At 37.3% G+C, this 15,798-nt stretch overlaps 2 protein-coding genes across 3 annotated transcripts in view; one reads left to right on the top strand and one right to left on the bottom strand.

Annotated features, from left to right (window-relative positions):
- The first annotated feature begins 1,535 nt into the window (after positions 1 to 1,535).
- LOC145776947 (uncharacterized) lies at positions 1,536 to 15,526 on the top strand. Its single transcript, XM_082588194.1, has 13 exons — positions 1,536 to 1,705; positions 2,491 to 2,544; positions 3,417 to 3,597; positions 4,146 to 4,312; positions 4,942 to 5,034; positions 5,932 to 6,095; positions 6,378 to 6,484; positions 7,013 to 7,138; positions 8,548 to 8,711; positions 10,654 to 10,839; positions 13,122 to 13,345; positions 13,814 to 13,901; positions 14,294 to 15,526. The coding sequence occupies exons 1-13, from the start codon at positions 1,565 to 1,567 to the stop codon at positions 14,429 to 14,431; spliced, it is 1,833 nt and encodes a 610-aa protein (XP_082444320.1). The 5' UTR covers positions 1,536 to 1,564; the 3' UTR covers positions 14,432 to 15,526.
- The window catches only part of LOC145776946 (uncharacterized), a 32,121-nt gene continuing 31,484 nt past the window's right edge, over positions 15,162 to 15,798 (bottom strand). For both annotated transcript variants that reach the window (XM_082588191.1, XM_082588192.1), the window contains one exon: positions 15,162 to 15,748. In XM_082588191.1, the coding sequence (XP_082444317.1) occupies positions 15,593 to 15,748 (156 nt within the window). In that variant the 3' untranslated portion in view covers positions 15,162 to 15,592. The remainder of the gene's footprint in view (positions 15,749 to 15,798) is intronic.

Below are 15,798 nucleotides of genomic sequence, written 5' to 3'. Positions count from 1 at the left end.
GCATCACATATCTAAGGGGTGAGAGTGATGAAAAAAAAAATTTTTTTTTGAATCACCCTAATGACGATCGACGCTAAAACTGGTGCGTCCGCCGTGAAACTTAATTTGTCCGCCGAGATAGCTGCTCAGACCGGACACGTTTGTCCGCCGTCAACAAAAACGAATTTCGAGGCCTGTATTGCACTTCCTGACTATAGCTACAACATTACGTTTCGCTGAGAAACGTTGTTTTTTTCGGACATTTTGACCGAATTGACTATATATTTTTTCGGACATTTTGACCGAATTCACTATATTTTTTTCGGACATTTTGCTAAAAAATCGGTCAATGACCGATAAATGATCGAAAAAAAAACCTAGATTACAAGTGGTGTTTCAGAGATAAAATACTTCGAGAAAGAGATTTAGATCATTTAAACGGACTTAAAGAATGCCGAAAGCGAAAAACAGCCTACGTTGCTCTTGCCCGCAAAACAGCAGCTGATTGCATGGCTTTCTCTGGAACGTGAATTACCGGTAGGCTACTGCTGGGATGCGCACGGCACGCACGCTCACAGTCACACACTGCTTAGTGCTTATCTTCTCGCGCGTGAGGAGCAACTTTAAAGTTGAAACGAGTGGTAGCGAAAAAGCGAATGCGAGGTTGAATGTTTATTCTCATTTCACGAGTTATCCAAACGTCCGTTAGATTTTGCAAGGCAAAGCAATAGACAGCTTAAAGAAGAAATGCATTTTTCAAAACTGTCATCCGTGTTTTGCTTCAATAAGCAGTGTATTGATGTATATATTGTGAAAATATATAGGCCTACAAAATCTCATATACTCATCAATATACAGTATACACTCCTGCACTGCCGTATTCGATAAACGACTTTTGAAAAAAAACAACGCTTTGAAGGTAACTAATTAGCAAAACGAGGTAAAACTGATAGCTGGTTTCCACTCTGCTTGAGATCTTGATTTTTTGGGTTTTATTTCGATAACTTCACTGTCTTGATCGTTGTTATTCACTCGCACGAAAAGGGAATGAAACGGCTTGTTTTCCAACTGTTCCAATTATGAGCTAACAATATCAAAATTTTTACGACTAGGCGTACTGCATGCGTAAAACTAATCGTTTCAAGCAGCGATTCTAATATATTCGGTTTGCGACCTAGGTGTCAATATAAACAAGACAGTAAGCTTAATCAAAGACTATTTTAATTGAGTAAAATAGCGCTATGGTTATGACGTCATCACCTTTCTGCTCCCCAAGGTTTTTTGAAAAGTCGGCGCCTATGTGTGAATTATTCCATCCACCATGTGTCTTTGAATGGAGAGCAGTCCTTGAAATGGTTACTCAAGCACACACCCCAAATGTTGAACCACAGAAATCAAATAAAAACTTATATAAGTTAATCTCATACCCATGCAAAATAAATGCTAATTGAATAATCCGGATACTAAAAGAAACCTCACGCAGTACATGAGCTACTTATGATCTAACCTAGCATGGAGATCTATTTTTTTATTATATATTTAATGTTCACAGACTTTATTTTGTTGATAATTTTTTAACCACAATATGGAAGTTTTAATAGCTGCGATTGCTGGAGCAGCATTGGTTTGGGTATTTTTTTTACGTTTCTACCAGCCAGACTCACATAAGTTTATCATTCGTAAACTTGGAGAGTATGACTTTGAGTATAACAGCTTCAATATTACGGTAAATATAAATGTTTATTCTATGACTATTATTATATCTGTTAAATTTTTTTTATGAACTGTATGTACAATAGCCTATTTTCTATAACTTTTTTGGATCTGATAATGCTATAACTCATGGTTAATTGAAGTTTGTTTGATTGTATGCATTTTTATCCATGACTTAAGAAAGCGTCTTCGAAATATTGATGACATTATTATCGTATTAATTAAATCTTTTGTTTGTTTTTATGATGTTAAATGTAGTGTTGTTGATGAGTTATGTCTGTTTATGGTTTAAAAAGGTTATATACCTCTCTACTCAAATTGTAATATACGTAGTACGATAATAATATCATCACTCATCAGTATTTTGAAAACGCTTTAAGTCATAGATAAAAATGCAAAAACAACAAAGACGTTTTTTTTTTATAATGTTAAATGTAGTGTTGTTGCTGTGTTATATATAATAATATGTTTATTAGTTACGGTATTACGTATGTTGTATAATGTATAGCCTATATCTATACTTTTGACTAACTTCATACTTCTAATACTTTGAATCACTTATATTTGGTTTGTTGTTCAAAGTTGTTCAGATGTGCACTGTACACTGTACAGCCTTTAATTTGGACTGAGATCGCTTCATCTGTTGAGGGGTTCATATCAATAGCAAAGATATGTTGTATTATATCAATAAAATATATAATGAGACCAAAAGTTAGCAGTTCTCTGCTTGTATCTAAGTGAAAGAAGGTTGAGCTTTCGTACCAATATGGTATTAACATGTTTATTAAATATTTGTAGACTCCAAAGATCAGTGGGTTACTTTTAAAGGTGGCGACAAAGATTTCAGCTTCTGTGAGTAGTATTTATAGGCAACACTCATTGAAAAATATCCATTATATTATGTGTATTTTTGGTACTATATTATACATGTTTCTTTAATGCTAAAACTAAGTTAACGTTGTTTTAAAATGTTGCAACTTTTGTATTTTTGGGTGTCTATAATGTCAAAATCTCATATCATAGTGATTCCACCAGCAATCAACTTTTTTCAAAACGTTTTACTATTTAAAATATTTTGCTGTATAATAATACATATGGCGATCTTTACACACAGACCTTGCCAATGTGGAACCTTAAATTGGAATGGAGGCTGATCTGTTAGTTGCCAAAATTGCTAGCAATAGTTTTAGTTGTAGTCCCGTTTTAATCCGGTGATGTCCTCGTTACGGGGCATGGCTAATAAATACAGTCTGTATATATATTTTTTGTGTGATTTTGAGCTACTTTTGTACTACTGTTGCCATACAAATAATGGACTAGATTTTGGCACTTTTTCTAGAAATCCAAAAAGCATCTGGCAACACTGGTAATAAAATAATTGTCATTCTTTTAACATAAGGGGGTTTTCAGGGATAACTTTTTGGCAATTTGGATTCTTAAAACTACCATTTTAAATGGATATAAAATAAATTTAGTTAATGTTCAATATCGAGATTACATTGGCCTCTGGTCCACAGGTTGACAAGACTTGTGTATATATACACTTATCATATACATCGCTGTGATATAATGGCTTGCATATCATCTTTTTATCATACTCGCTCAAAATTTTTATTTTATGTGCATTAATACTAAGCTGGTCATGTTGTGGGAGTTGAGAATGAGCTGTCCATAAAAACATACAGCTAAACTATTTTCTTACAATAAAATTGATTATTGTGTAGATGTTTGGGCTATATTTCTGGGGGCCAAGTGTATTGAAGCAAAATAGAATACCTATCTTCAGATCCATAAAATTTCCTGAAACACCATCTTTTTACCCAAATGCACCATTTGAAGGAGAATGTGCTAAGCTTGGGGAAAAGCAATACACCAAAGAAGATATAGAAAAAGTGTTAAACAGAGGTAATTTTGGCTAAACGAATATTGTAGTGTTTCCTCTTTACAGTTTTTTTTCCATCAACCTACCTGTCTTGTACATTGCAATGCCAACGATGGCATTGTGGTTGAGGTGGTTGAGTTGCCAAAAAAAAAACAATTCCTAAGTTTAACGGACAATAAATACTTTTTCTATACCTACTTATGTTTTTCTTAGCATTTGTTAGCTTAGCATCTTAGCTTAGCATCTTAGCATCTTACTTAGCATCTTAGCATTTAGATTCAAAAGCATTTGTATTGGTTATCTTACTGACGTATTTGCATGAGAACGAAACGACATGCAATCGCCTCTGAATTAATAACTTTATTGATTCACAACTCTCGTGTCGCACATAATCTTAGGTTAGACAAACGTATCACCTTATTAAGTTTTCAATCCTATGAAGTTTAGCATGTCAATAAAAACTTCTTGATAATGCAGTTTCATGAATAAATCGTATCTTGTATCCGTATGAGATATTTTGGCAACACTGTTGCTCTGGTCTCAAGATATCAACATTTCAAGTATGTTTCAGGCAAAGAATCGGGCAGTTTCAACTTTCATTCCATGTCGGATTATTTGTCACTTTATAACAGTGGTAAACTGACACCAACTGACGTGGCAAATCGAGCCTTGAAAAGCATTAGGGAAATCAGTAAAACAAACTCAATTGTGAAATACAATTCTGATGAGGTTCTTAAAGTGAGTGTTAGCCTACTGTTCATTTCTCGTGTGATTTTGCCAGAGAATTGTCAGATTCATATGCGTGTTTTTCAAAATTTACAATGCAGAAATAACAATTTTTTTGACTGAGTCATAGTCATGATACTTTTTGAATGAGGTATCTATTATGTTTACTTGAAAACGAAAAGTTTTTTGTCCGCTCCGTTTACTTAATGGTTAAGCGTCTCACTCAAGATCAAGCAGCGCTAGTTCGGCTTTCGGGGTGTGCGCTTGAGCAACGCATTTCAGTGCAGACAACAACAATCAGAAACCCCACTCTGCCAATTTTAATAGCCGGCCATGCGTCCAAACCTTTTAAATACGAAACCCCCAGGAACAACCTTGCAAATGCTTTGTCAGTCCGAAGATAAATATTCAAAACCAACTAAGCGTTCTCGTGCAGCCTACAGCGTAAGATCGCCGATGTTTGATGTTTAACACTTGCTGGTTTTGCCAAAATAGTCAATCATTGAAGCCAGCCTTAGGACTAAGCACACACAAGGGTGAAAATACTTTTCGTTTTCTACTAAATCATTCATGATACTCCCTGAATGTTGTAAACATGATTTGCTGCTTTGACATGGCGATGACAAATATTCGTTTTGTAGGCCGCAGAAGCCTCCACTATGCGATACAAGAAAAATGCTACTTTATCACCGATAGACGGCGTACTGATCGTCGTTAAAGACGAATACGCGGTGGTGAGAGAGTTGTTGTGAGCTAAAGTCTACATGGTTCTTGTGTTATTTCATAATAGTGTTAAAACAAAAATTTTATAATGTTTCTGCCAAAATGACACCGTTGCATCCAAATCTTCCTGAATAAAAAGTACAGTTCAGCAGAACAATTTTAACGTTTTGGGAGCTTTATTAAAAGAGTTGCCAAAATCAGAGTTAAATCAGAGATGCCCAAAGTTTCGTTTTGCCTCGTTTCGCTTTTCGCCAGTCTTGGCGGCCGCATTAAAATTTTCACTCTTTTTTTTGTTAAATTTGACCTCAGCTTTGAGATTGTATATTCCAGAGCCCAGACGGAGGCCGCAGATAGTGTTCCTGCGGGCCGCACTTTGGGCATCGCTGGTATAAATGGATAAAAAATAAAAGCTGACTCAAACGTCATGTGGTCTTTTCTAAACTGCTTAACACCGCCTGTATACTAATAGGTAATGTATCGAAAAGGCGTGTACCATAATGGCATCAGTAAACGGTATCTAACGCAGTGTAATGCAATTTTTACCCAGTTTTATGGATGAGTACCAGATGTGCAATTTCTTATTACATCAAAGACCGGAGGCAATATAAAGTCTAGCAGTATGCTGTAGCGCTGACATATGCTTCTCATTGGATTGGGATATCGTGTCTCACCAGTTACTATCTGTTTTTACTTGTTTTTACAAAGAAATCACCACTAAAGCTTAGTTTCATCATTTCAATCATTTTAATAAGCTTTTTGTGGACTGTGATTGGGAAACTACTGCTGTAAAGAATTAGAAATCAACAATTGTTGTTTAGTATTTGAAATTTTGGTAAGACCATATTGTGCAAAGAAGCACCAAGACAAAATTGTCGATTTTTCAACCATGATATTACCTGTGTTGTCAGAAAGGCTTCCGCTACAGTTGCGGCACCAGTTTCTTAGGAGAGGACGAGCTTACCACGTTCGATTCCGATGTGGTGGAAAAGCTTCGCGAAGTTGGTGTCATCATTTTGGCCATAGCAAATATGCACGAGCTGGGTTTGGGCACCACAGGAAACAATTCAAATCCGTAAGAAGTTTCTACCGTTTATTCTAATGTTTCTCGGGAGTCGAGTGTAGCTAGAATTGACAGCAATAGACACGTGTTTCGCCCATGAAGCTAGGCTCATCAGTATCGCACCCATAATTCATGCCACATAGTTCTCAACCGCTGCTTTGGTCAGTCAATTGAATTCTTACCTTTGTGGAAAGAGAACAACTAAACTAACTGTCGCCAAGGGTATTCACAGTTGGGAAGGAGCGATCTTCCTGGCATATCTTTGGCTTCTATCCGCTAATCTTCTTTTATCAGGGGCTTTGGTACATGTCGAAATCCGTACAACACCAACCACTACACCGGTGGAAGTTCTTCTGGATCTGCAGCTGCTGTAGCTTCTGGCATATGCTGCATGGGACTAGGTGTGTTGAAAACCTTTCAATATAATCGCTCAATTTCGAAAATGTTTAATTGTTAAGCTGTGAATTAAAAAAGAAATAGTAAACGCAACAGGTGTTTGGATGAAGTCGCCCCATAGTATGATGGTCTGGGGTTAAATTTATAGATCACTTTACCCACAGAGGCAAACACTTGCTGACTCGATTGATGATCTTGTGCTACAAACAAAGAAGATTGAAACTTTGTGTAAGAAAGACCTCGTATTAAGCTTAATTCTTGCAATTGAGAATAGTCTTTGAAGCAAAAACTAGTAGCAAAGGTTCTAATATAAGCTTATACAACAAGGCATTGAAAGACCACACATCAATTTCAATTCAGTGGAACTTGGTAGATGGCTTGATTTCCTGATGATAATGCTTTATGCTTAGAGATATGACAACCTGGCTTCCGTTCATGGTTCAGAGCCTGTGTTAGTACGCAATAGTGCAAAATTTCAGAAGAGGCTTTCTCAATTCCAACTAAACATTTCTATAATTGCGTTAACTTTTTAGGCACGGACGGTGGCGGCTCCATACGAATTCCATCGTCATACTGCGGCGTTGTTGGGTTGAAACCAACCTTTGCTCGTATCAACCTAACTAGGGTGCATGGCTTGTCCAATAGCGTTGGCCATTGTGGTAAGTTGCTCATGAGGCTTGATGCATGCTGCTGGCGAATCAGCTCTTTTTCTCGTTGATAAAACTTTTACCGACGTTGAATTGATGTAAAAACAGCTGATTTGCTAGACAGGCAAAACCGTTACTGTTGATTTAAAGAGACCAATAGATTGAACTACATCTATTTGTTCCTTCTGTGATATGTGGTATATACCTCCAAAGTTTCTTCCCCTGGACAGAAATCTTCTTTGCTATTATTACTGGAGTTTTGCCATCAGGCATGCGTTCCATATGCCTATACCATTGTATACGGTGGCTTCTAAAAAAACCCACTTCTGTTGCTTTTTTGCCGCTTTTTACCACATTCCTGTCATCAATTATAGATGTATATCCTTCCTGCATTAGGGTTTCCTTGCATTGAGCGAAGACAAGTCACACATTGAAATAACGTGATCGATTGGTACCAAGCAGAGTATCCGGCCATATTTTCAGGCATCGCATCCTTTGGATTCGTAATTGGGTTCCTCTCTAGCACCGTGTTGACTGTCCGTGTAGTTTTTTTCTAATACGTTAAATCGCCTATCTCATTATTTTTACACATCTGATTAAGATTGATATTGAGGAAAGATTGAAATGGCTGACGGATGTTTCGGTGTATGAACTTTCACTGACACCACATGGATGTCAACCATTTCTTTACATACCTTTTCTTGTTTCATGAATATAGTCAGTTTGGGACCTAGTTTGCTTCTATATTTTCCAGCCAATATTTTGAACTTAGAGAAAACGCCGTTCTGTTTCACTTGGTAATGTTCTGAGGAATGCAAAGTTAGCCGGTTTTTGTTTTTTACGAGTAATATTATCGCCTACTTGGCCGAGTGGAACACCTGCGTGGCGTTCGAAAAGATGTCGGCTCGACACCGCTCCAAAGCACGCAGTTTTGTCCCGGCGAGACGCTTAATGGCAGCTGGCTTGATGACTATTTTGTCCCTTTGTCTCTTCTTGTATGTTGCGTCTGTGGTTGTAAAAAACACAAAATAACATGTCAAGATTGAACAAGATTTCATGATTATGTTTATAAATAATTTTGAGTTATTCTATTTCAGTTCACTTTGTATTCAGCAAAATGTACAGGTTTTCTCATACGAACGGCTTCCAAAAAATTAAAATTTTGGATTAAATTCTCACTCCCTCTTTACTAGAAACCCAGCTTGTCTACTGCAGATGTTCGAAATATTTTTGTTTTCTGTTCAAAGTTAACAAAATATCATGTGTAAAGAATTTATTTTTCGACTAGGCAGCGCTGTTTTTTAACCCCCGCTGAACAGTTGTTCTCCGCCGGAGATACGGCTGATAGATTGTCGTCACTTGTGTTTGCGACAATATTCCATCAGTTTTCTATTCACGAAACTTTTGTGTCATGTTTCCAGGCCCAATATGCACCAACGTGCGAGATGCTGCGGTGTTCTATGCAATGCTGAGTGGCCCCAACGCTGGCTACGAACTTGGCTTGCGCCAACCCAAAGTAAATCTTCCTGACTTTAATGGAGATTTGAAAGGAATCAACATCGGAATCGATAAAAGATATTTTAAGGTTAGTTGCTGATCAAAATTGTGTCTTTACATTTGTGTAAAAGCACTTGACCAAGATGGCAAGTTAATGAAATAAGATGTGCTGTTAACAAGCGATGTGCTGGTAACAAGTTGTTCATGTTCTGCAGTTTGCTTTGTCAAATTTAATCCTACAGATGAGCTCATCCGATTTATCACTCGTTTCTTATCTACAGCATAAAATCTTTCACAAGCAGAGACACTGGGCCGAATGCATGGCTGTAGCGTAGTTATTGTGTATAAGGAAGTTTGCTAACCGTATTCTTTTGCCCCAGCATCTTTTATGCTTCAACATCACTCAAAGAAAGTGCGTAAAAGGAACATTGTGCTACGGAGATTGCTAAGATGGTGCATCTCAGACAATGTAATCAACCCTCAATGCATCCTTGAGTTATAAAAGACCGTTGGCTAAAAAGTTATGACAATGGGCTAGAACAGAGGTTATCAAACTGTGCGCCGTTCAATTTTCTAAGGGCATCGCGCAATGATTCTGTTTCGAAAAATAAATCTATAATAAAATTAAATAAAATAAATAAAATAAATAAAATAAATAAAATAAATAAAATAAATAAAATAAATAAAATAAATAAAATAAATAAAATAAATAAAATAAATAAAATAAATAAAATAAATAAAATAAATAAAATAAATAAAATAAATAAAATAAATAAAATAAATAAAATAAATAAAATAAATAAAATAAATAAAATAAATAAAATAAATAAAATAAATAAAATAAATAAAATAAATAAAATAAATAAAATAAATAAAATAAATAAAATAAATAAATAAATAAAAATAAATAAAAATAAAATAAATCAATAGCTTTTTTTCCTTGGTCTGAACCTTAAAACATTTGACCAGGCTAACACACACAATAGTATTTCAATAAGATAAATTTATGTTATGGAACCGGTTTTCTTCCATTAGGAATCGTCAGCATAACTGAGTCGAAATAAAAATTAGCCTACATCAATAGATGTCAGCACAACTGAGTCGAAATAAGAATTAGCCTACAATATCAATAGATGTCAGCATAAATGGACCAAAAACAAACGAAAAATTACAAATTAATTAAATAAATAAAACTGTTCATGACCTCCAATCCTTCATATTCATTTCTTTATTTCTGCCTTTTCTTCTCTTCATAGTTTAAGCAAAACGCAACTATCGAATATTGTAATTTCAATTTGACTTAGCTTGAGCAAGTATACTGTAATGGCAAACACTTGAAAATTCAAATAAAATTTACTAAGCAGAGGATTATAGAAATACTATGTCGGTGAAATCTAGAATAAATGCTTCTATTACATCATCATGCTAAACTTGCAATTGTGCAAAAATTTAAAGCAATCAATGCGGCAGAATAGGTGACAAGGTTAGGAAAAACTAGAAAAACCATATCTATGATCAAAATTGGAAAAAACCAACTGAAAAAGGTGATCTGGTACTATGACACTTCCTCAAATGGGCGATCTACCTAATACAGAAAGCAATATCACTAAGAAAATAAATCAATAGCTTTTTTTCCTTGGTCTGAACCTTAAAACATTTGACCAGGCTAACACTTTTCTTAGTGATATTGCTTTCTGTATTAGGTAGATCGCCCATTGGAGGAAGTGTCATAGTACCAGATCACCTTTTTCAGTTGGTTTTTTCCAATTTTGAAATATTATTGTTATTATTATTATCCCCTGACGTGTTGTACTTTCAAGCTCATTTCGAAACGGCAGCAATTGATTATGCTTTAACAATTGCACTGCACAATTTTAGTTCACTTCGCCGAGAGATAACTGGCTGGAGACACAAACAAATACTAAAAATTAGTAAAATTCTTATCGCTGATGTCCAACACACTTTTCAAAAGGCGTCGAAACGAACAAAGTTTAAAAACCACTGCTCTAAAATATTTATTTGCGTTACAGGATTGCCTGCCTGACGTATATGATGTGTGCTCTCGTGCCCTTGACCACTTGGTGGCGTGTGGAGCCACAATTACGACAATTGAAATTCCAGAACTCGATTACGCTGTGCAAGCTCACCGTATCATAATTTTGTCGGAAATGTCTACTAGCATTCATTATGATTTTAACATCCACTATGATCGTCTGGTGAGTGCACAAAACTTGATTTGTAAGTTGTTCCAGTAGCGAATCCAGAGGTATTGGGCACTTGGTCACGTTGCTCCCTAACATTGGCAGAAACATTCATTTTTTTACGCGTTTGCAAGACTTTCTTGCTCGCTTTCGACCACAAGTTTACATTATTGATTTTGTCGTACAAATTTTAATTCGCTGAAACGTTAGTACCTCCCAAAGTTTTTGGATTTGCTACTGAATTATTCCCGTTTTTTTCGCCCTTTGTCATCACAACAGGATATCCTGATTGGCCCTTGAGCCTTTGCAGGGTCAATTTTGTGTGGAGTGGAAGTAATATGGTCATGCACGGCTTGTGGTCTCAGCTGCTTTGATCATGAGTAGAGGGGTTGTTGCATGTCTTTGCAATACGATTCTTTGTTGACACAGTAACAAACATGTGTTCTAACAGTGACGATCGGTGAGGGAAAGCAAGGAAAGCAGTGCTTACCTGAGCGAAAACTATGCAAAATATAATGACTGAATTCTAGGTTTAACTTCTTATTATTTTTATCAAGTCTATTTTAACTTGAAAATTACTGTGTTCGTGACTAGAATTACTCGTAACTCTTGTGAGTATCTGAGTCCTCACCAAACCGCATTTCTTGCCTATAAATGCCAATTAACGCAAACGCTTTTGTCAGAAACCATCACTGAAGCTCCAGGGAAATCAACTTTCAAAAGTGCTTACCTTACATTGAAAAACGCCTTCGTTTTATCCAATCCTCAATCGTTTTGCAAAACGACACCAGCTGCTTAGCCAATCAGATGTGTTATCTGGTGTTATGGTTAAACTTGCTTTCCCAGTGACGTCAATGCGTATCTCATAGCGGCTGCTTTTGGTTTCAGGCGAAAGGAATACAGCCTCTACGCATGAGGGATTTTCGGGCTTGTAACTATAGGCTACTGAGTACGCTGAAAATAAAGCTGGTTCTCTTACCAAAAAAAACATAGATTCTACAATAAGACATGCAATTCCAAAGGGTACATTAACCAACCAGTACTGAAACAGCACAAGTGTTTTTTAAATTCTTTGGGTCAATAGACTGACATCACAAGTTCAGAGCAAACATACTTGTGTTCTTCAAGAATGGACTAGCTTAATTTATAGGCTAATTATTTGCTCTTTACTAGTGCACCAGTCCAATGCATGTTGTAAATGCTTACAGATGACATTGACAATAAGTTTTTGTGCTCAGTCTAAAAAAGCAGCCAACATTCTAGACTAGTCCCAGTTTGATTGATTGATTGAATCTTTATCCTCGGGCTGGAAAAGTCCGAAGATTTTGTTTTGGAAATGCTCTCAGAGCGCACCAAATTGGAAGTGTTTTTCAAAATTTTCTGGGGGAGGCCCCCCAGACCCCCCGCTGGAAGTGTTGCCTTCGGCAACACGCCTTCGGGCTTCGCCCGACGGTTACGCCCCTCGTGCCTACTACTTTGCTGCAACATATTTCCAAGTTGCTTTCCCAATGGTTTAAGCCACCGAACGTCACTGTGTTCTAACCATGGCAACCTTTATACACCGGCCATGCCAACGTGCAGCTTAGAATTTCACGAGGCCGATCGGTTAGTAGCCAAGATCTCTAGTATAAGTTGATAGTGTGAGTAGTTGTTAATAAATATAGTCTTTGTGTATATTTTGTGTGCTTTTGAGCTACTTTTGTGCTTCTGCTACCATGCAAATAATGAAGTAGGTTTTGGCAGTTGTACTGGAAATCCAAAAAGCGTGTGGCAACACTGGTAATAGCGAAAGGTTTGTCATTTTTTAACATAACATTGGGAGTCTTAAAGTGAGTTGAGATTCAGTGATCACACTTTGGCAATTTGGATTCTCAAAATTATCCTTTTAAAGCGATATAAAGTAAATTTAACTTGGAGTTCAAAATCGAAATAACCTCCAGTTTGCACGTTGGCAATGCCTGTGTGTAACTGTACAGATTACTATGGTTCTAACTGACTATCTGTACAAGGTACTTTTTATCGTATCCGGGATTTTTCCTGTGGGTTTAAATTTAGGTTAAAGGAAAGGCAAGGAAGCCAACCCTCACGTCCACCTTCGAGAATAGGCTCGTCGTCAAGTGTCTTGACAAAGGAGAGCTGTGTGACCTTGGCAAGACACTTGACGATAGCTTAGGCTTGAAAGTGGCCTTGAAGATTGGCGCCTTGCCTTCCCGGCCATTTAACATCCCACCAATCGATACAAGGCTAAATACTTCGGAGAGCTGCTCTAATGTTCACAAACATCTTATCTCTGCCAGTCGTGTCCTGCGCGGATGATGTTCAAAGCAGGCACCTTGATAACAGCCATGGATTACATTCAAGCCAACAGACAGCGCGCCAGGACGATGAAGTTCTTGGAAGGTCTCTATGAGAACATCGATGCGATTGTGACGCCCACCAGCGGACACTGTGCACCGCCCATCAAAGAATGTGAATTGAGTGCTGGCACTTTGAATGGAGCCCAGGACAGTTTGAATATGAGGTTTGTTGTTGTACCTGCGCTATTATGCAATATACGTACATTGCTTTATCTTTTAAAATGCTTGTAGCGCGGGTGGTTGAAGCTTTATATCAAGTGGACTGGAAGGCAAGGAAGCCAATCTTCGTGTCCATCTTTAGGCATGCCTTTAAGTGTCCTGCCAAAGACACAACCACATGCTTATGAGCGGTGTCGAACCGGTGCCGTTTCGAGTACCGTTCCAGGGCTCTTACCACTCGGCTATGTAGCACATATATACTTGTTGGGTGAAGATGACCAACAGAAGGAGGTGCTCGAAGTGCTTGTTGTTGGTGTTTGTCAGTTTAAAATAGACCCACGTCAAACAACGATGGCAGAGAAACACCGAAATAGTGACCAAAGTCAGCTGGTTGATGCACATTGTCTTGGTTCAGACGAGTAATACCGACCACTGATAAGTGCACACAAATTAATCTCCTCTCTCTGTTCTAGGTATGCTGGCTTGGGGAACTTGACTGGATGCCCCGCCATATCGCTTCCTGTCGGTTATAATCCGTCCGGGCTACCTGTTGGCCTGCAGGTATGCTGCTTATCCCACTGTCTACAATAGTTAGAAAACTAGTTTCATTTTTTTTTTACTGTGTGCTCTTTCTGTTAATTTAAAAACTTTCATGATTGCGTTGCGTATTTGTGACGTCATTAAATAGAGATTTGCTTCGAGTTGCTGACCACAAAATGCAAATACTAACTTCTCGGACTTTATGAATTGGGATATTTTGCAATATTTTACCAAAAAGCTGCACATTGAAGATTTAGATAATAGAGATAAGTTGTTTAGCCTGAAACTTTGCAATAAATTCAATTTTTTTGTAAATGAGAAATGTCCTAGTTAAAAAAATGGTAATATGAGCTTATGTGCAACTTGTGTTGCTTGGATGAAACGAAAGCCTACACATGACGTTTGCATTCCAGTTCATGTCATCCTGGTGGAGGGAGGATATTGTCTTGAAGATTGCAGAGGCTGTTGAGAGACGCGTTCAGCTGGAAAAGCCTCAAGTCTATGTCGATCTGCTGGATGGCTTGCCAAGGGAAGCTATGACGTCTAACTAAGCGGCAGGATCTTTTGGGAAATTTTTCATTGAAGTTTAATTTTTAACCAGTTCGCTCTCATCCAGTTTACTTTGTTTGTATGGGTGACCATAGCCGCAGGTGATGAGAGAAGACCGTCGCAAATTTGGGCAAACAATATATTTCCAAAGAAAAAAGTTGGTAAAATTTTGTTCTCGCCCTCAAAATGTTTTATTCCCCTACGGCTATGTGTGACCCTCTAACCCCCCTAGCTATGTGATCATGTGTTGATTTGTCATATGCTGGTTTTAACCATGTTTGTAAAAGTGTTCATTTTTAATTTTAGCAAATGAATTTATAAGGATTTGTATCGATTCAGAGAAAGAGATCTGTCAATTTTAACTGCTCGTTTCTCATGTTCACAGTTTAAACGAGTTTTGCCCAGGTCGCTCAGTTTGTTTACGTGTTTGCTTTCCGATTACTATTTCGAAATAATCGATTACGAATTATTTGCTTATTCTGCTGCCATTGTAGTTTCGATAAGTGAGAATTTTAAACTAATTGAATTCTGTGTAGAAAGGAGCGTTCTTCCTGGCTGTCAGGGCAAGCTAAGTACATTGCCCCAATATACTGCCAAGAAACATAATTATAATTACATACGATTAAGTAACCGATGCAGATGTAATCGTTTACTTTAGACCACATCTAGTTTGGGTATCATGTTCCAACCATTTCATAAAGAGAGGTTTGCTGTATATATTTTGCGAGTGCAAGGAGACAATTGGCAGAGGCAACAATGCGTTAGACTTGGAAGTGTTTGTGACGTGATTGAAGTGTTTGTGACGTTCTTTATCTTTGTTGTGCTCTGAACTTTAGGTACTTTTAATTTTATCAACATATGAAGTGAGACTGCTTCCTATGCACAAGTGTACAAATTTTTACCCAAAACTGTCCACACACGGTGCTGTTCAACTCTTAAGTCGAGTGCTTTCAGATGAATAAAATTATGTTGGAATTTCTATCACACCACATCTGCAATCATGCGCATCAAACGTCGATTTCGCTTGACATTGCATTTAATTTTGAATGGTGTGCTATTTTTCACAGTGTATCCAGCAATAAATGAGATTGCAATTGCATCGTTGTGATATTGCGGGTATGTCATGAAATAATTTCCATCAGTGATGTCACAATAACATGATTTTATAAAATTTTTGGCAGCTTCAGTCCATTCTCCTTGCTGACACCATCCGAATGGGACTCAACGATGTTCATGTTTTTGGGCTCGGTTGGGGCTTGGTGGGTCATCGAGAGTGGGAAAATTCGGTTCGAGATTCCTTCCTGAACTAAAGGCTGTTTCTGAAAAAAGGAAAAGGTTCCATAAATCCCAAACTGCGTTAATTAGCCTA

Source organism: Aplidium turbinatum, chromosome 9 (genome assembly GCF_918807975.1).
Source record: "Aplidium turbinatum chromosome 9, kaAplTurb1.1, whole genome shotgun sequence".
Classification (NCBI taxonomy): Eukaryota; Metazoa; Chordata; class Ascidiacea; order Aplousobranchia; family Polyclinidae; genus Aplidium; species Aplidium turbinatum.
Note: the sequence above shows the minus strand (reverse complement) of the source record. Positions and strands in the feature narration are given on the sequence as shown.